We start from the raw sequence: 22,008 nt of genomic DNA on the forward strand, positions 1-22,008 counted from the left end.
AAGATCTATAAAATATAAATAATCGAAAAGGGGAATCGGATAGCGAGAACTTGAAAAAAAGTGCCTAAAGAAAGTTGTGATTGATATGTATTATATAACTTGATCTTCTTTACTTAATGAAATGAAATTCCATCGGTAGTTAAAAAAAATCATCAAAAACATCAGCGAGGTGCAAGAAACTATTCTGACCAAAAAAACTTTTAACTTAACTTCCAAAAAAAAAAAAAAAAAAAACGTGAGTAGAGTGAGTAGAGAAGATCAAGTTAGGATTTGGAGGTTATGGAGAAATGAGCACAACACCGATGCAATAGTGTTTAATGAAAGTATTTCACACACCTTGTTTGTCTATTGTACCAGAATCTTATGTTTTATAATTGAACAAACTAGAAATCTATCTTCGACATCGTGTACTGCCTGTATCAGCGAATCAAAATGTCACGATCTCGATGTTTATAATGTAATTCCTTTTTAAAAACGAAGGGGTCGAGGACAAGAGGGCCTTCATTTCATCATATTATTTTTGTACTTAACGGAATGAAATTTAATGCATAACTTTATGAGCAAACAAAGACATGGCAGAGCATAACATTTTATGTGGTGTCCACTCTGTACCAGAGACATGTGTAGGCTTGCCAAAACACATTTGACCTGTACTTTTGTCGACTTCAGAGTTTCAATTCAGTCACAGACAGATAATGGATGATAAAAGCATATAAAACACCTCCCTCTAAAAAACACGCACTTTCAGCTTAACTCAAGAATTGCGTTCCAACCGATTCAAACGCTGAGAAGGATTGTTTAGGTTAATATATTTGATCGCAAAAGTAGAAGTAAGTAAGAAGAAATGTCTGTGCTGGACCAATGGTGCAAACCATCGATTTTTGCCTACGTGATGTGATAGAATCAGTAGCCTGATCGCTTCAAAAGTGAATTCAGTTTGTTGCCAAATGAAGTGCCAGTTTCAGGGAACCCAGAAAATGCAGACTACAAAAGTACGTCGTTAACCATGGTGCCCCAATATATTTTCTATCTGTGAACAGCTGCTAAGTCGTAATTTATAATGTCTTATAAAATTTGCATTTGTTTTGTGTTTGCCGCATTTTACAATTTGTAATTAATACCATTTCCATGAAGAATCCACTAACATTAGGTTTTGAAAATAAATAAATAAATAAATAATTGCGTGATTAAACACCATGCGTTTGCAGACAACCTAAAGTTAGCCTAAACTCCTTTGGTTCTACATAAAATAGAACTAAATATTATATAGATTTATTAACACAAAGAAGGAGCAGACAGCTATATTAAACGTGAAGACAACAAAGCACTTGACTCGTATTCCCGTGGTCAATTTGAACAAAGAGAATCGAGTCAGATCCGACTGCGAAGGGACAGCAAAGCACCATGTCCTTTTTTCTCGACTGGTCAATTTTCTTCAATTCCGTCAAAGGGAAACAACACTGTCATGTCGCACCACAGTATAGATACAGTATAGATTGAATACCAATGAAAGGCTACGGGTCAGTCACGATTCTGAAATAGTGTGATTAATCTATTCATAAGTTGCATTCCATGTCACCTTGATCTTAATTAACAAGATACAAAGTTTTAATTACTCCCCGACACGGGCCATCTCTCGCTGGCTAATTACTATGCAGGTCTTAAGGGAATGTGACAATTATTTCCTCTGTAGCTAAAAGCACTGTGATTAATCACAGTGGTCTGGAACGTGGATAGTGATAACCAATATAAATGAATTTACAAAAATCAAATCAGACAAAGTCGACTACAAACTGATCATCTTAAAGGAGTTTCAATGGACAATTAAGACTCAAACAAAGCCAGGATGAAAGGATAATATCTTGGGGCTTTTTTACCTCTTAAAAGTTAATTAATTTAAGTTAGTTCCACATGCCACACGAGGTAATGCTCTCATATTTTTAAGATACGGAGAATTGGATTAACGAAATACAACCATGGTAATTCGTATATATGCGACCATCTCTTGACGGTAGGTAAGACGCTCTGCTGTGGTTAGGGTTCCCTTGGGCACACTGCCATTTCACTCTCACGTGATTTATCTCTAAGACAATGCAACTACCCCATACTTAGGAACTGATAATGCAATCTCCCCATAACGTGGAGAAACAACGGGTGGCTTTTGTAATTGGATTTTTGCTAATTTTCAACATTTCAAGAAGGAACCGCAGTAACTTATTTTTGGAACTTTATATAATCACTTTATGAATTTGAATTTTGGTATCCGTACATTTAATAAAAACAAATTCCAAGTATCCAATCGCACTCTTCAACAGTGCCATAGAGAACTAAATATTCTTCTATGTATGCCTTTTTACAAAAGAAAATCATTGTCCACTTCAAAAGCCTTTCTCACTTGAATATGGCCATTGATATCGCCTGAAAATACTAAACTCATTAGACATGTAATATGAACGTTGTTTAAGATATAGGATTCATTTCCTTTGATTATTTACAACTGTTTTATGTATTTGTGCCTCATGTTGAGAAGTGAACATTGCTTCAACGTGTATATCGTTAGATGTATTTTCTAAAGTGAATTCGTTCTGCATGGAGTCTTATCAACACTGTAGCAAAAGAAGACACTGAAGATTGCACTGGCACATAATACTAGTTGACGGCCCGATGTTAGATTGATAGATCACCTCTTTGGCGTGTGTTTTTTATGATATTAGCTGAAAAGCAAGAGGCATTGCGTATTTGAAAAGCTGGTGGCCATTTATCTTGTCATATACTTAGCACGTACAAGTATAATAAAACGAAACCCCACCACAGGCGTTTGGTAGCACATATACATTATTGAGCGTACAGAACCTTTGCTTCTTTATTTGACGCGACATTGGCTATCGTTAGAGCAATACATAGGTCTTATCAAAGACGCATCCAAGTTCAAAGCTTCTCGACTTTATCGCTGAATAAAATGTTCGGAAATATAATATCCTTCACAAGCAGAGTCTTCCTTTATTTCACTATGTGATGGGATTGGAAAAGCTATTAGATCGCGTCCCATGCGTGCTGCCTGGCGTTCTGCAATGGCCAGTCACTTTCAAGTAATTAACGCCATCGCCTGAATGCGACTTTGATTAATCAGTTTCAATTGTGGCCAGTGCGTTAATAAATTCATACTCAATCTGCAACGCGCAAGTCGTTTCCCTGTGGCGCGTCCTGCACTTATTAATGGCATCACGCTGTCATTAGAATATATTCGTCATCGGTCAATGCATCAGTTGTTTTAACATTATTGAACAAAACATTGCGCTAGTTGTGACCGTGTCGCAATCAGAAAGGAATGCGCCACTTTTCATGAAACCAGTGTCCCACGTGTGCTTTTTATTAAGAAGATCTCTTTGAAAAAACATTAAAAATTATGGTATAACAAAACAGGATATAAAGATGTATTAAAACAGTTTTAAATAATAATTCTTAAAATCTGTGTAACAACGTTTGAAGACTGAGTTGGCCTTCACAGTCATTTTAGTTGATGGTCAAAGTGCTACAGTCTTCACTGCTTTCTGAATTGAAACACGTTTACAGCCTGGTACACATTAAATGTTGACAACAACTATCACTCCGCTCAAATTAAGCAAATAATATTAACTGAAGCATATATATAAACAGCTTTTATCATTGCACTGATTAAAGACATGTACTAGCATCCCCTTTGTTCTCTATCACAGATATGCAGCTGTCGTTCGACATTTTTTGGTTTTTGTTCTAATACAAGATACCAATTATTATATAGATAGACATAAAATATGGAAAACAATCCGGGGCACTAGTCATGAAGGGCAGTTTTAAAACATGTGTTGCATGATATGCACTTGCCACTGTAATATCAACTTTTGCCCAAAAGTCTAAAAACAGTGAAAGCAAATGGGTTAAACGATGCCGTCCTACATGTGGAATCCAGTCAAGAAGTTTGACCTGTTGCTGAAAGAGGGCTATCGTCTTGTTTCTCGAGGGTGGAGAGTTTTCTGGTTTTCCCTGGTTGTTGCTTCGAAGGTGGCGGTTTGGGAGGCTTTTGTGTTCGGTTTTGTATCAGCTTCTTTCTGAATTGTTTTTCTTCTTCGAACAATAAGCTAAAAGTAGACAGATATATATATATATATATATATATATATATATATATATATATATATATATATATCGAATCTGTACGTCAGTTTTTCTCTATAGTGTGAAAGACATTTGAAAGAACCAGTGAAATTAATAACATTTCGTGTGGATTTTTGCCCAATGCGATATACTGATTGGATTTTAGTAACATTTAGAAAAATATTTGATACAGAGTAAACTGATGGTAACCGTGACTTACACTAGATCGACTGTCTCATTCTTGGCCTCTATCTTATCAACTATTTGTTCCACCCCGCCTGATAACAAAGGGATGTTGATGCTCTGGAATAAAACATGGATCAATTTAAGGCAAGTTGAAAGATTGAACAATGAAGACACTTTAGATCACCCTACGTTTTTTTTAGTTAATCGAAGAGAATCCATCATGTCACAACAAGCATATTCTCCCACATGATTTTATAAGTACCCCGGTATGTACTTTTTTCGATGAGGCTAATTAGTGCTGATCAATAAGTGAGACACAACATAAGTCATGCTTACCGAAATCCCGTCTCGGAACTGTTGTTTGGTGACGTAAAGGTGGTCCCGTTTTCCCGTATCAAATCGTTTGTACAGATCAATAACCCTCATCCCCTGCTTCGATAAGTGAGTGAAGAAGATTTTCAGGGGGTTCGCCGTCATTTCATTATTTCTCTTTGGCTTCTGTTTACTACTGCGTCCCAGTATAACAGCACCGTGTCTCACTTTCAAACCCCGGTCTTGGTGCAAGTGCGTGGCAAGAGCTTGGAAATTAACGGAAACTGGTATATCCTAGAACAAGTAAGATGGAACGTGTTAATCCTGAAAAACTTTTAAAAAGCAATAGTGGAAACTACAGAGCCATTGTTACAGCACATTAAATCCACATACATTTTATTAGAAACAAACAAACATACGAAAATAAAGATTTACAAAATGCAGTTTGAAATAGGCGCATTGTCCACGGCACGTTTTAAATATTTCTCTACATTTAAATCCAATGAGCGCCTTCGTATGTAAGAACAGCTGTTGCACACTGGGGTCCTATACTACCTTGAAATCGAGTTCTCGGAGAGGCATGTCAGACACCCGTGCCATCTGCAGCAACGAAAACGCCATTTCACTACTAAATGGGTTGGCTCCAATCTGAAAGTTACACATCCATGTAAGGGGATAACGCAATATACATGCATGTAGGTGTGCATGTCCTTGTTTTGATTTTTACACCACTCAATATAAAACAGTTAATCCAAATGTGTGTTTAGCTCTAATAATGTATTTCATTTCATATGATAATAATACTGGTGGTAGACAACTCCACTATTGCCTTCCACCTGCTGCATCCAAATAGGGCGTCTACAAATTACGGTACATTCTTTTTTTTTTTTTTTTAAGATAAAGTAGGGATTAACCATCACTGAAAAGCACAAGGTAAAAAATGGTACCAGTACACGTATGACCAGTATCAAACGTAATGTAATAAAAAAGACTTACCTTTAAGACTTGCAAGCAATCATTATGTTGTAGACCTTTGAGTAAAACTCCCATATCTTCGGTTGACAGGCGGTTGTTGGCAACATCTAGGTGCTCCAATGTCCTGTTTGAAGCTATCGCATGCGCAAGGTACTGTCCTCCTTCCCTACCAAGACCATTCCAGGAGAGGTTTAACTTGCGAAGGCCTACGTTTTCCTAAGGCATGGAAAATTGTATAGTGATTCATTTTGAGTTATCATTTTGAAAATTACAATGAAGTAGGATGATAACCAAATCATATTAAACAACATTCTTATTGGGGATATTTCTCTGGTCATTTTGTGATACATGTACTCGTGTTTAGACTTATTATTAGTTAGTCGTATCATATTAAAAGTAAATCACATCTTGGGGCCTTATTCAATATCCGTCGGAAATATACAGAAACAAATAAAGGCCTCTTTCAAGATCAGCGGTAAAATTACAGCTGATATCCAACGAATTCACGATGAAGTAGAACTAAGTGGGGAAATCACGCTGGCAGTCCAAATGATCATTTGATTGACATGATTTGTGTAATGTTTTGCTATTCACTGTTGTTTGCATTAGGAATAAATAAATTGATTTTCGATTTGGAAAATATGCAAAGCTCTCAGGGCAGTCTTTGTTAGGGTAGGAGTTGCAGATACTGCAGTTAATCGTATTTTAATCTCTCCAAATCTTTTAAAAACATACCTGCAATCCTCTACATATTCCAACACCACCCTTTCCTCGTAAATGATTCCAACTTAAATCCAACGTCTGCAGCTTATCGTTTAGAGCTGTAAGAAGTGCCAAAATAATCGCATCAGCTTTATTCAAACATGAACAAATCAGTGAACTGGGAAGAACGTACAGTAATCTTGCAAATATTTGTGCGCTAGTCATTTGATTCAAGTCCCAATTTACGTAGTGTGAAATTGAACACTGAAATAAATTACATTTGCACCTGCATCCGTTTAAAATTTTCATGGGCTTTTATAAACATTAGCGTTATTTAAATTTGTTCTTAAGCCTATATAAAGTAAAATTTATTTAAGTGAATAAACATAATATACTGGCATTAAAAAAATCAATTAACAGAAGAATACAAGAGGGATGCTTACCAATAGCCTTGCCTATTGTTATGCCGCCTTGTTCTCTAAACTGATTGTTTGATATGTTAAGTTCTTGGAGCGTACATTTACCCTACAAAGTGGAGAACAGAGCATCAGGCAACATCAAAATCAATAAAAGAACTTAATAAAGAAATCAGAAAACTTCTTTCATTAAATTACTTACCCTCTGCTCCATATTGCCAATATGTTAACATAAAAAAGAGAAGGAGAAATAGAAAAAGAATGAAGAGGGGACAGGACAAGAAGAGCAATGAAAGTATGATGAACATAACAAAAATGGCAAGAAAGGATAATAAGTTGTAGAGTGTGAAAATAATGCTCATGACTTTACCAAAGTCGTTCTACATGTAAGAGAAAAATGATATTTGTACGTACAAATGCTATCTCTTTAAACTATTTGTGCATTTAAATTAACGGACGCACCCGCAGAATTCCGGCAATGTGGCAGGCATCTTGATCCCCAAGCTGATTATCTGCAAAATGAGATTTACGGTACTTGTATTACCACACGGAGATAAATTTGATAAATTTTTCTCGTTTGATCTTATCTCCCTTATTAAACAATCGCGTTCTCAAGTAGTGTTGCTTTATATCAACAGAGACAGGAGAGCGATAATAAGTATAATCTTAAATTCCTCTTCAGTGGCGTGGGTGTAGAGCCTAAATATAAGTTAAACAAAGGCCAGTAATCCTGGGCAAAGTAAATGTCCAATTCATCTTTCAATATGGCGTATGACCAAGACAACGACCGTTTGCAGTGGCATGCATGGACAGTGAAACGACATGTCAGGGGCTTTGCAAAAATATCTTAATACTTGTAAAGCAGTCTCTCTCTGCAGAGTTAACTCCGTACTTCTTAAGCAGTTAAGGAAGAATTTAACATGGTTTGTTGCTAGCTAGACTGTTAATTCATTTTAGGAGAATGTTTTGGTTTAAGTTTCTTCAAAATAAATACATAAAACATATCCATCGGTAAGATAAAATAAAATTAAGTGTTTCAATAAACCACAATTTTCGAAGTTAATTGCGTAAAGTGCTTGAAATGAATACTCACGAGAAAGATTTAGCGTCCTTAACTTGCTATTGCTTTTGACTGCGTCACAAATTGCCTTAGCTCCTTCTGACCGGATATCGTTACTGCTGAGAACCTGATAAAAAGTGTATGAAAATCATGGTTTCGATTTCATGACAAACGAAAAATAAATGATAAATAAATAAGAAAATAGATAAAAGTACATGATTTTTAAAAACTATGATTTGAACAGAGACCCTTCGTGCCCTCTAACCAATGAGAGAGGAAAAAAGTTTCCAAAGAAAGGTGAAAATTGCATATTTATCCATTTCTACTTTAATATAATATAATATAATATAATATAATATAATATAATATAATATAATATAATATAATATAATATAATATAATTATCTCTGCGGAAAATACCATCGTTAAATAGACGTTATACGTTGCTTTTAGTTTTCCGATTAGATTCAAGTATAAATCAATATCCCTTTTACAACGGATGAAAGGAGCACGCTTAAACTCAATTTAACACCTAGCTCCACCTTTCATCCACTTTCAATGACAATAAAAGGGCGTGCTTCCCAGCAAGTTCAAATAATAGGTGGTGTATCTATTACCTCTCTAAGTAGCAAACACTGTTTGTTTTAAGCCATTAAGTAATTTCAGCAACCTCATTTCTACCCACGAGTTCGAATAAAATTTTTGATTGGGTAGTACATAATATAAAGCAAGAAAATGTTAACATATCACTCAACATTAACATGTTTAAAATCAATTTATCAAAATAATTGTAATGTCCTGTTCATAAATATGTCCGTATCTCATTAATCCTAGAAAATGTAATGCGACAGCAATTTAAAAGTTAATTTATGATATGCCATATTGCATATCTTTTGAACATTTGAATTTTTGTGGAAAATCAAGAAAATCGCGCACCAGTTATGTTCAACATCGCAAATATTTACGGTTTGTGTAAACATTGCACCTCAAAAGCCTTGCTCGACCGATTAAAAAAAAAACAATCTTTAACATTATCCTTACATATAACATTACAATGAATATAAATCATACATGGACAAAAATAGGCGCTGTGTCTTAAAAGGTTTGCTTTATTGAATAATGCCAATTTGTGGAACTGCTGATATTATACAATAGGTTAAAATAATTATAGGCCTATAGAGGGAATATTTTGTATCTGTCTTACCAGTTCAGTGATGTAGTTATTCTCAAGCATGAGTTCAGCTATGGCTACAGCACCTTTGACACCTAGATCATTCTCTGCTGCATTTAAGCGGGTAACGCGTACATTATTCTGCACAAAAAATAACAAAGAACAGAATCATTTTACTACTTGAGAACTTTGAGAGAAATCGTCTTGATTGGCAATTCGATGCAATACCATATGAGAATGGATTTTTAAAAAGCATCGCAAAATATAGAAATAACATTTATCTTTTTATTTCATATACCTTTTGCAAGTTTTAAATCAAAATATACTGCGGCAGAAGTACATGAAGTAATTTTCTATTCTATCAAATTTCTTACCACGAGAGATATCACCACGCTTTTCATGCCTCTCGGTCCCAGGGAGTATCTCTGTAGTTCCATGGCGGGCCCCATCATATTACGAATCACCTGTGATACTGGTATCACCCGCAGGAGTTGGCATGCTTCCGTGTACATTTTTGTATATTGTTTTTCTTCTTGGGTTTCCTTTAAGTGTTTTTTGTCATTGTGTTGTATGCCTGAAATATATGTATTGGAACTTATCTGTCATTGTCAATTTCTAACACAAATTGTAGGCATATCCTTGGGACGCCAAATTTGAAAACCTGTCATCGTTATTTTTTCACCCTATTTTATAGACATTAAAATACGCATTAAAAAATCCACTAAAGGACCAGGAATTTCAATGTATCTCAGCCGTTTAAACCTGATTTTACCCTTAACGCACAACTTAAATAATAGATACAACACAGTATGTGGGTACAACAGCTGACTTGTTTAACCGTATTCCAGTGGCTGAGGGTTATATTTGCAATATGATTATGGGGAGACAGGACGTGATGGCGGCAAAGGTCAGATGATATATATTAAAAAGGTAGATGGTAATTTTCATTGAATGTTGACGGCACTGGATAATGTATTATCAAGTTGGCTCGTTGGTCTAGGGGTATGATTCTCGCTTAGGGTGCGAGAGGTCCCGGGTTCAACTCCCGGACGAGCCCTCTATATGTTTTACATTTTTCGCTTACGGTGGAGTGTAGCAATAATAAAAATGACCTTTGAGAATTTTGCTATCCTTAACGGCATTCTGTTGATGTTATGTATTTTGTTGCAGTTGGACAGCATTTATATTATTTTCATATGATAAGATACCTTTTATATCCGAAATATCAAGAGTGGTGTCCGCAAATGTAAGCATGCGCGTAAATTCTCGAGCTAGAGTGGGTACACTCGCATTTTCACTAATTGATAGATCCTGATTACTTAGCGCCAATGTGTGACATGATTCTTCTTTCTGCGTCTCGCTTGGATCTTTTGGATCTTTTTGGCAACTGGTAGAAGACAGTTCAATAGACTGTTGTGAAACTAGTCTTTCCAATTCAGACTCAAATTTATCCTCACTATGCGGCTCATTGTCGTTCCAGTCATGACCTGCTCTATTGAAAGATTTTTCCAGTTTTCTATCGCTGTATGACTGGGAAGTTTTTCTTTCTTTGTTGGAGATCTTAGTGGTGGCACGACTGAGGAATAAGGTAGTTGTGCGACTGCCCACGGCTCCAGAATGAATCTTAGAATACACATGATGACGGCTTTCCAGTGGGTCTTCATTAAATGCCTTTTTCTGCGATATGCCAGTATCCCCCCTCGTTAAATTCTGTGAGAGGGTGGTCGATGTTTTTCCATAGGATCGATTCAAAGGAGAGTCACCCATCGTCATATGCATAATGTTTTACAGAATGTTACGATTCTTTTCTATCCAGCGTATGTTGTGAAAGGAATGTAGGACGGCAGCTCATAATGGCTATTATGGCAAAGCTCTGGAAAAAAGAAAGAAAACAACACTAGTATGTACGTATCTAACGAATTAGAGCAAAACGGATCAAATAGCTCTTGTGGTGCTATTCACGTGTGTTTATAATGCAGTTATTCGACAAGATAAGTCCCCCTATTGTGCAAACATAAACGTTATTTGAGATGACACTCCTTTACCTAATCCCCATATAAAAGACCAATTGTGCATGACTGTGCATTTTTTCCAGCCGAGACACTTCTTCTCAATTTACTGAAATCGTTTCTGTTTGTCATAACGTCAGATTATGATTGATCGAAATGCGTGACACCTAAAGCCTTTCAGAAAATATTAGTTCTTAACCCGAGAAGGCTGGTTACATTTGCAACAAGAACGCGATTAAAGTTTTGGATGCGATGTGTATATATTTGTATAATTTGATCGTATAAAGCCAACGTTAATCAACTGTTGTCGTTCCAGTGTCGTTGTGTATTTGATACGAACATAATGGTACAGAAGAGCGTTTATACCTAATAGGCGGTCAGTTGTTAGGTAGGTCATAACGATGGTCTCTTCTCGGATTTTCTTCTGACAGACCACGACCTTAACAGTTGTCATGCAGATTTTCCTTAAATCGAAATGAAATGCGCGCGCGCGTGTGTTCACCATGCACTTAGACCCGTACACTGGACAAAATGTTTTGTACACAAGTCAAGAGATCATGTACATGAAAATGACCAGTTATCTTCACGCAACAAATAAAATAGGACGTTTACTGTCTTCATCAGTCCTGTCATATCATTGATAGAAAGACGTCAAATGAGGTCCCAGAAAAATGTGGAAAAAAGATAATAAAGGGAAGTCATGAAATATAAATATACATCGCTACTTTCAATGATTACACAAATAATGCACATTCTTGTACATGTAGATACCCGACAGATGTTGTAATTTGGACATTAAAATCCTTAGTGCCACAACATTCAGTTATATCATAACAAACGCATAATCTATATTATGGACATTGTTGACACCTAATGACCGCTAATGCATTCTCTTGAAATCATGTTTGCAAACTGTGATGTATTTGTGTTGACAATGACTTTGAAGTATTGAAATGTGATTTCGAAAAATCGAATTAAACACATCAAATGAATCGCTGGTCCATACACTGACCGTTGAACGAGGAAACCCTTCTAGTCCAGCCTACACTAATATGTCTTCTTCCTTTTCCACGGACAGATGTTAAAATTATTCCGTGTTTTTCATTCTAGAGGTATTAGTAAGCACCTCCGTTCAGTATTTGGGATAATTGAAAACTGGTCTCGTGCCGCGTGATCTTTTACAGAACTGAAATTTACGAATTGAAGGAGTTTATCTGAATAAGATTCACAAATGCGACAGTATTGTTCAGAGAGATGGCTTAAAGGGAATTTCGTGAAAAGAGTTCTTTTTCAGTTCTTTCGCAGTCATTTCTTATGAACGGTCGATGATGTCCACTTAATGACGATCGATATCCCATTCATTTTTTCCAGACAAAAGAAAGCGTAAAAACAACGAGTAGGTCTTATGATAAAGGCATATTGAACTAGACATTCGCCGTATCCAGGATAACGCCATTTACAGATGAAAGTTAGCAGGTCCGTCTTTCCTCTGTCGCTAAGGAGAAAGACTAATCAATGATTGTTTCTTTTGTAATGAAGAACAACGTTCCCAGGAAAAATGAAATCTTCATATGAAATTATTTAGAATAACGAGTTAGTTTTTTTTTCTTTCGGGTTATGGGCTTTGGTTGTTTTAATCAAATGTTCTCTACAGTTATCTTTTGCAACTTCTTTAAATTTCTGATCTTTAAAAGTGTTTTTTTTTAATACCAGAAAATGTGGAAGAAACAATAAAAATTGTCTCAAACTAACAACAAAAAATTGAAGCTAAATTTACATGTTTGTGAATGGCACTTATTTGATATATCATATCTGTTTTATTTGCGCTCCACTTTATCTAAGGAGCCTGATAAGACGTATTATATTGAGCCTGACGATGAGAACACGGCTCATGGCAGGAAACTGTCTGGAAATGACCAAAAGAGTAAAACTGGTTTGAACTTAGAATAAAAATTAATAGACTGTCATAAAAAGAGCTTGAGAAAGTGCTAATAACTATGAACAGCTACTGGGCCATGAAGTCATACACAGGGCATTAAATACTATAGTAGGACAAAATTAAAAGAATAGGTTTGTCGAGTATCGAAATGTAAATGCCAGACACGCTCGATAACGCTGTTCCTGAGAGCATAGGAAACAATTCACTTCACAAATCACGTTTTACGCATCAATCCAGTTACCACAATGACACTATTCTTAAGACTAAGCTAATCAATGTTTTATGTCAATATTTATGCCGCCTATAAATTGTACAATAACTTCGTCTCTAACTTCTGTTGGCAGTAATGTGTTAATTTGCTGATATTTGCTCGTAGTTTGTCACTGTGAGCATAAACTACTGCATGCACGGAGTTCTTGTGTTATAAAAAGTAGAGCATAGCAACATCAAAACAATTTAGCATGCAAGTGTAAATTATTTACGCTGCTACATCACACCCAGTCTATTCGATGGACCGTGAGTTTATACCATTCAAAGGTTGTAGCTTGTTGAGAGAGAAATAAATCAAAATACCAGATTCATCATTCCAAGCCCATGTACATTTACCCCCTAGAGTGTTTTTAAGGGAACTCAAAGTTTTCAGCCTGCCAAGTACATAAAATGGAGCTATCTCTTAAGGTTTTAAATTAAAATTTTAAAGAAATGAGAACTAAGTGGCATTCAAGAGAAATATACCAGTGCTTCCCTCTCTCTGGTCTTACTTAAGACCTAATATGAAAAGAAATATTATCATATTACCTTTGCTCGTGTAATGATGGAAATTGCCGATGATACATGTACAAGTGCATGGTTGCTGACACCGTGGGATAACCAGGACTGAAAATCCAAACGCTGACAAAGCTTAAATCCAATTATATGTTATAGAACACAATAAGCGATGTTTGTGTGCGTAGCGTATTTCATTCTTTTGCCGGTGTTAGATCCATTTTTGCCCCCTTCCTGCGACCACGATTATCCAAAGAAATGACAGCTTAAGAGGCGTCTGTGTAACCATGGCGGTCGTATTGGTTAAATATTAGTGTAATATTTCATCTCCGGCTGAAAGATTATACCCGTATTGAAGTAAAGATTAAACACGTAGCCTAGGCTATCTAGGTCCTGTATCGTATGTCACAGGGGGATAAATGTCGCCCTGACGATGAAATTAGGCTTCCGAGTCAACACGATAGACTCATGCGTTCACAGATTAACTTCTGTTTACCGCGTGGACCTCGGGTTTCATATGGGAACGTTAAGGTATTAGATTACGCGGTGCGTTCATTGAGAGCGCTAATAGTAAAAACACATAAGGTTTTTCATGACTAAATGTCGTCATACATTCTCATACGATTTATTCCGCCTTTTTGTGTTCTGGGGTTAATCGACCAGAATTAAAACGACAACAAACCGTCCCTCATGTCGTAAGGTCAACAACTATAATGGCCCTGCTAAAGGTTACCGGTTTAAATCTTACTTCACCTCGTTTCTATATGTTCAGCTGTTCAGATATACATGTAGCAGTACATGTACGAAAACGCGAAACAAATGAGAGAGAGAATAAAAAACAAGACTCCCTATTTTTCTTTTTCCTTTACAGACTTCTTCTTTTTATCGCTGCCGTCATGACATACAGCTATATAGTTCTTCCGAAGAACTATATATATTGAGTGTAAGCAATTGGCCCTCAAAAAGAATGCCAGTACACGTAGTCAATAACACTGACGTAACCAAGATAATAAGGGATCAAAAATTAAATTGATACAAAGGAAAATTGGGAAAACTGTGTTTCTGTACAGGTTTGCCTGTAATGGTATTTCGCGTGTTTTACAGCGCTGCGTATAGGCCTATATATATGTTTGGCATCAGCTTGCCTTGGGAAAGTTTGGTTTGTAGGAAGGTGGGGCATGTACAAACACGTACGCTAAGTTAAAAACTGTTGGTGTTTTTTTTTTAATATATAATTTTACCGTGACTATTGGCAGAAGCAATCTTGTAAAGCAGGGAAAACGCGAAATGGAATATTTTAAAATCAGCAATTTATGTTCCCGTGGCGTTTTCTTTGGTAGAATGTGACGTGTTCTCCCCACTGGGATTCATGTAGATGTAGCAAAGTAGGTTTAATGAGCAATGTTTGGGGGGGGGGGGGGGGGAGAATGAAGAAGAAAATAAATCAATTTCTTGAATTAACAACCATACTCGATGCGTTTTCTCACGGAAGTACATGTATACAGGTACAAGGGTATCTATAGAGGGCCCATGACCTTTAATTTATTTTACAGACAAAGAAAACAGCTTAAGTAGCAGTCTCTGTAAGGTTCAGAATAGGGTGGCACATGACCCTCTCAGATTTTGATGAAAATTGGTGTATTTGTTCATTATAGCCCCAAACCAACATAATGGATATTGGTTTGTTTGAATCACCCTCGGTTGCCATGGTAACAGCACTTAAAAATTTTCACCCAAGATGGCGGAATCCAGATTGCAAAATTTCAATTTCAGCTATATTTGAGCTAAAAAAACCATAAATGTGGATAAATAAACATTTTTCATTTTCAGACATTGTTAAATATCATATCCTATTTGAACTAAAAACATATAAATAAATGTTTTTGGTGGCCTTTAAAAATTAGAAAAATAACTTTGAAAATGGGGAATTTTCAAAAATTCCAATTTTTGCTAAAATGCCCAAATTTGCAAATTTCAAATACATTTTTCATAGACTGGCCAAAGCCATCTATTATCACCATACATTACATAAGAAAGTACATGTACTGTCCTTTTATAATCAAAAATAAAATTTTTTTCAAACACATTTTTCAAAAAATTATTCAAATTTTAAAATTCTTAATCCAAGATGGCGGCAACCAAATTGCACATTTTACATACTTGTGTATATTAAAAATAACAATCATGGTTAAACACATATTTTATATTTGTATGTTGCTAAATTCCAAATCTTGATTAATTGAAAAACATAAAAAATATTATTTTTTGCTGGCCTTTAAAAATTAAAAAAATAACTTTGAAAATGGGGAATTTTCAAAAATTCAAAATTTTGCTAAAATGCCCAAATTTGCCATTTTCAAATACACTTTTCATAGACTGGCCAAAGCCACCTATTATTGACATACATTACATAAGGAAGTTCATATACTGAACTGTTTTAATCAAAAATAAAATTTTTTTCAAACACATTTTTCAAAAAATTATTCAAATTTTAAAATTCTTAATCCAAGATGGCGGCAATCAAATGGCAAAATGTCCCTATTTCTGCTTTAAACTAAACAAGCATGGATAAAACACACATTTCATTTTAGTATCCTGCTAAATATTATATCTTGATTTAGTCAAATGCATATTACTTAATATTTTAAACAGTCCTAAAAATTTAGAAAAACAACTCTAAAAATGGCAGATTTCCAAAATTTCAAATTTTAGCTAAAATGCCCAAATTTTGCCATTTTTAAATACATTTTTCATAGACTGGCCAAACCCACCTAATATTGTCATACATTATAAGTAAATGTTTTGAGTTAATATTATAAAAAAATCTTTTTTCAAACATTTAAAAAAAAATGCAAATTTTTAAATTCACAATTCAAGATGGCGTCAACCAAATTTTCCATTTTTCGCTATTTCTACTTTAAAAATGGATTAAAATACAAATTTTGTACTTGTGTCCTGCTAAATAACTTGATTTAGTCAAAAGCACACAGGTAAATATTTTTGTGATCTTTAAAAAAAACTTTAAAATGATGAATTTTCACAATGGGACAATGGGTGTTAATCTTTCAAGGTCATACAATAACAGCAATGTGGTGGTATTCTTTTGGTTGACATCCAATAGTTGAGAAATATCTCCTACCAGTCTCAGCTTCAGTTTCAATCTCTTGTGGACTTTCTACCACTGTCCAGGAAAAAAATTCCCTTATTCATAAAATACTGTCTATAATGTGCGTGGATTTAGCAGTGCCCACCCCAGATTAGTTAACATTTTTATTTGATTCTTTTAATTGTATATGAATATATTTTAAACAAGTCACAGTGAATTAAAACATGTGGACTTACCAATGGACTTTGGTAAGTTATTTTTTCTTATTTGAAAGAAAATGAGGCATCTTCTCTACATAGTAGTAAATTATATGAATATTTATTATGGTGTTCAGCATTTTTGTCACAAACTTAAAATACCAATATATATTTTCCCTCATGCTCCTTGCCCTAAGATGTTCATAATTTATTAATTTTGCTAATTTTCTTTTGGTATACAACTTATATGTAAGAATATTTGTTGTAGGTAAAGTCCATTGGTAACCAGCTACACTGTTAGAAGTTGTGATATCAAAGCAAAGCAGTTTTCAATGTTAAGGGTGCCTCAACATGATAGTATTTGATGCATTTTGTCCCGAGAATCATGCATGATCATACATTTTGACGAGTCCAACATCTGCCTCAACACTGAGGACTAATTTGGCATGTTACAATCAGGTAGAAAGTATCATTATGATAATTTCCCCTATTTAAGTTACTATTTACAATTTTTAATGTAAAGAGTAAAGTTAGGTCACCTGCTAGTTTTCAGTAAAGAAATATGAGAAAAATTTATGGATAACACAGACTTTATGATATCAAAACTGTGGGAGCATTATACTAAGCAGGACTTGATTAGGTGAGTCTTTAATACAAATAGCATGATTATCAAGGCTTATAAAGTAATGCTAACTTGTTTTCTCATTTAGTATTTTTTGTGACTGAAAATCTAATGTACTGCTATATCTTTCCGAGAAAAACTGAGCTGCAAGACTGGTTTGTCAAATAAAGTGCAATAGTACAGACCATATCACTCCCATTCTGAAAGGATAAAACTGGCTGCTTGTTTTGTATTATTTTTAAGGCGATACATACACAAGGACCATTATATTTATCTGATCCTATCTGTTTTAACTGACCAAGGCGGTCCACACATTTTAATACTGAGAATGACCTTATTTTAGAACAGTCTATTTTAGAGAAGGGGTGCCTCAAAAGTTATGGAGATCGGGCTTTTATAATCTATGCCTCCAAATTATGGAACGCCTTACCAAATTTTATTAGAAAAGCAGACGACTTTGACAGTTTTAAATCCCTTCTTAAAACTCACATTTTTAAATCTGTCTATATCTCTTAGGTATATATATATATATATATATATATATATATATATATATATATATATATATATATATATATATATGTAATGTTTTTAGTAGTGTTAATTTTAAATGGTTTCCAATTGTTTCAGATTTAAATATTGTAGTGATTTTTTAATGATTTTAGTTATATTATTGTAAGGCGCCTTGAGGTAGCACGTAAGGCACCATATAAGAATATTATTGTTATTATTGACAGATATCTTTTACATGTCTATTTTATTTTACAAGTTTTTTTATTTAGAATCCTGGTTGTGAAGAACTAGAAATCTCTTCCACTTGTATGAGTACCAATTTCTACTGTATATATTAAGTATTCAAGTAATCTGTTCTGTTATCGACTTCAAGTACCTGAGAGGGCACGACGGGTCTTACAGGGCGCTGTTTTAAATTGGAGGTAGACCATACTCAAGCAGTAAATAGCCGTAAAACACAAACTCACGTTGAACATCAAAACTTTATTAGAAAACCTGTATCAAAGTTAACACTGACTGTAATTTAGAGTATAGTAACTGACAGTGCTTTACTTATTTGTCGATTATATCGGATATTAACGGCAACTGCACGTGAGGGAGAAGACGAGGTTTTCACAGTGGTACATGTACCTGGTAGTTTTCTTGATATCCCTAGTTAGTAGTGCCGATTATTTACGACTATAAAGTTCTACCAGTCCTTTCTTGTGGGTAATTTATGAAAAATTGCATATCATGCCGTAAATAAACTAGAGGATCAGAGAGGCGATACCGCCTCCAGATATTGTACCACCAGCTGGAGTAAGCGCATTCGTATGGACCCCCCCCCCCCTCCTAAAAGGGACACCATCACCAGTCTGGTGTTTGACAAGCTCTATAAGATGCAATCAACAAGAGTTCTCAAAATATGCAAAAAATATAACTAAAAATGATACAATCAAGCAGATTTTCAAATTGACTTGCATTTTCCTACCCTTGCTCACTACTGTATTCTCTAGACAAAAGGCCTATTGGTTTTCCTTGAAATGTGTTGTCAATGGTGCATATATGCTGACAAAAGAGAAAACCTAGGGGAAACAATGGGCACATCTCTGCTAGATTTAAAGATATGAGAGGCAAGAAAATATGCAAAGCTCAGTTCATGGTGAAAAAGTAGGTCAAAGGTCAATTTCAATATCATAGTATATGAATTTCTATTCAAGTTCAATAGCAACCATGGACATTTCTTTGCCAATTTTGCAGATTTAAAGGCCAGAAAACATGCAAAAAGCAGTTCATCATAAAAAGTAGGTCAAAGGTCAATTTCAAGGTCACAGATTGCTAGTGTATTACTTCCTATTCAAGTTCAATAGTAACTATGGACCTATCTGTCAGTTTTGAAGATAAAGGTGAACGAAAATTTGCTAAGTTCAGTTCATAGTAAAAGGAAGGTCAAAGGTCAATTTAAAGGTCACAGTAAATTGCCAGTTCATGACTTCCTATTTAAGTTCAATAGTAACTATGGACCTATCTCTGCCAGTTTTGGAGATTAAAGGGAACAAAAATTGGCAAAGTTCAATTCATGGTGAAAAGTAGGTCAAAGGTCAATTTTAAGGTCACTGATTAATTGCCAGTATGTGACTTCCTATTCAAGTTTAATAGTGACTATGGACCTATCTCTGCCAGTTTTGGGGATTAAAGGGAACAAAAATTGCCAAAGTTCAATTCATGGTGAAAAGTAGGTCAAAGGTCAATTTTAAGGTCACTGTTAAATTGCCAGTATGTGACTTCCTATTCAAGTTCAATAGTAACTATTGACCTATCTCTGCCAGTTTTGGAGATAAAAGGGAACAAAAATTTGCAAAGTTCAGTTCATGGTGAAAAGTAGGTCAAAGGTCAATTTCAAGCTCACATCTAGATTGCAAGTAAATGACTTCCTATTCAACTTAAATAATAACTATTGACCTATCTCTGCCAGTTTTGGAGATATAAGGGACTAAATGTTACAATTCTGAGTTACAAAAATGTGCCACCACAAAGTACTTTTTAATACAGCATAACACGAAAACCGTATGAAATACAAAAAAACGGAGACCACTCTCAGTGTTGGGCTTTACATGCTCTACAAAATGCAAAAAAGAACGGGTCGCTAGCATTAACGGTTCCCGAATTAGAGACAGTTTTCATTTTCGGTATTTTATGGCCGCTACTCCTGTGAAAATGCACTGATTGACCCCAAATTCACAGAGATGAAAGATGACCCAAAGGGTAACACTTTCCAATATAATTATTGGTTAAGTCTGTGTAGTGTCTGAATAACAGTGCAAATAATATTTTTTTTCGTAAAAAATTTCATTTTTTTGAAAATTTTGGCCCGTTTGACCTTGAAATAAAGGTCAAAGGTCAAATCCAAGGGCATATTTGAAATCTACACATATGACTTTTGGAAAGCCGTCTGTAGAAAATTTTCCCATAATTCCTTCCGTAGGGTAGATAATTGGCATTGAATTTTCAAAAATTTTGACAAGGGTGCATTTCAAGGAGCGTCACGCCCAGGTCAATGTACCGACTGAGACAAAAAAACCTGGGGGTTCAAGTTGAGGTTATATGTGACCTAAATCCAAGAGATGGGGACAGGGGTCCTTGCGGTCTAGGAGGAGAAGCGGTAACGGTGACTTGTATCCGGCGCCAGTACGCGGAGCCGGCGGAGCTTACGGAGCCGGCGGAGCCGGCGGAGCCGGCGGAGCCGGACGAGACGGGTCGGGACTAAAACCATGAGTACCGCCAGCGTACACGCTGGTGGTACTAATAACTGTGTGCATTCTCCGTCCACATACGAAACCGACGGCAATAAGAGCTCCCGCCATCTTGGATAAAATTAGTTATGTTGTATATAAAAAAAAAAACGATGTGCGGAAACAAATACTACACACCAGTCAGCATAAAAACATTCCAAGCAATAAATGATCCAGAAAACAAGTGCCATTTATCCAAAAAAATATCCATTTCATGAGATAAATAACCTTAATTCAATTTATTTACATCTGAATGAGTTCGTAGTTTAGCAGTCACCGCTACTGCGCATGCGCAGATGGTCTTTTTCGCGTAGTTTTAACGTTGATTGTTTTTAATGTAATTTAACCATTTTGTGTTTTGAAAAAAATTTTATTTCATTTTTTGGTACCTGAATATATGCTGTAAACATCTTGTATAGCCATCTTACATAACTACGTCGGCCATACGAGTTATTTGTCAGTGAATATGGGGTTACCTGAACATTTTATATAGAAAAGCATATGGGAGAAAAATTTCAGGCTTAAATATAAAACGCTCTAAAAAATAAATTATTTTAAATATGCAACTTTTCGGGCTCAATTTATTAGTTTTTAGCATAGTTCTTCACAATAAATTAAAAGAAAACAAAATCTGGAAGGGTCATGTTCCAATGCCCCTATGTTATTTTTCTGATTCTTACAGAGACTGGTACTTAATTACTTGTACTCAGGTCAATGTACCGCCAAGGCCGCCTATATTCACCGATGTTATTATTAATTATTATTTTATGCACCAGGATGTAAACTACTGGCGAAAATGTACAAATACATAGGTAGGCCTATATATAGGAAAGTTATCTGCTGAAAGTTAAGACCACTATTTGTCCCGTGGGATGAGGAGGAGGTTAGCCATAAGTCTTTCTGGTTTCTGGTACTCAAACTACTCAACCGATTAAGGTTTTTTTCATTAATGCATCATGGTAGACTAATAAGTATGGTATTCTTAAGTAAGTGTGGCTTTTATATTCATTTACCGATCAAGGTGATAGCCAGGTGTTAATTTGGCGTCCAGAATGAATTGAACAAATAAATTGACGATGATTTAACCCCAACCCAAATGTGTTCACCATAAGAAATGCTCATTGCACTTT

The 22,008-nt window shown here is 35.3% G+C and overlaps 1 protein-coding gene and 1 non-coding gene across 2 annotated transcripts; one reads left to right on the forward strand and one right to left on the reverse strand.

The window, feature by feature from the left end:
* Positions 1 to 3,354: 3,354 nt before the first annotated feature.
* On the reverse strand, positions 3,355 to 14,171 carry LOC106151167 (uncharacterized). The gene is made up of 13 exons (XM_013524274.2): positions 13,703 to 14,171; positions 10,165 to 10,829; positions 9,331 to 9,530; positions 8,990 to 9,097; positions 7,819 to 7,912; positions 7,188 to 7,237; positions 6,753 to 6,834; positions 6,343 to 6,428; positions 5,629 to 5,823; positions 5,188 to 5,280; positions 4,657 to 4,926; positions 4,355 to 4,437; positions 3,355 to 4,118 (listed from the first exon to the last, which is right to left on the reverse strand). The coding sequence occupies exons 2-13, from the start codon at positions 10,733 to 10,735 to the stop codon at positions 3,950 to 3,952; spliced, it is 2,001 nt and encodes a 666-aa protein (XP_013379728.2). The 5' UTR covers positions 10,736 to 10,829; positions 13,703 to 14,171; the 3' UTR covers positions 3,355 to 3,949.
* On the forward strand, positions 9,942 to 10,013 carry Trnap-agg (transfer RNA proline (anticodon AGG)). Its single transcript has one exon. It is a non-coding gene; the product is annotated as a tRNA-Pro (tRNA).
* Positions 14,172 to 22,008: the final 7,837 nt, after the last annotated feature.

The sequence above is a fragment of the Lingula anatina genome, chromosome 1 (genome assembly GCF_051362555.1).
Source record: "Lingula anatina isolate TDL-2025a chromosome 1, LinAna3.0, whole genome shotgun sequence".
NCBI classification, from domain to species: domain Eukaryota; kingdom Metazoa; phylum Brachiopoda; class Lingulata; order Lingulida; family Lingulidae; genus Lingula; species Lingula anatina.

Coding starts and splice junctions, on each gene's coding strand:
- LOC106151167 (XM_013524274.2), bottom strand. CDS start 10,735: ATGCATATGACGATGGGTGACTCTCCTTTGAATCGATCCTATGGAAAA. Junction 4,927..5,187: donor TCCGAGAACTCGATTTCAAG/GTAGTATAGGAC, acceptor TACTTGTTCTAG/GATATACCAGTTTCCGTTAA. Junction 4,119..4,354: donor AATGAGACAGTCGATCTAGT/GTAAGTCACGGT, acceptor GTCTACTTTTAG/CTTATTGTTCGAAGAAGAAA.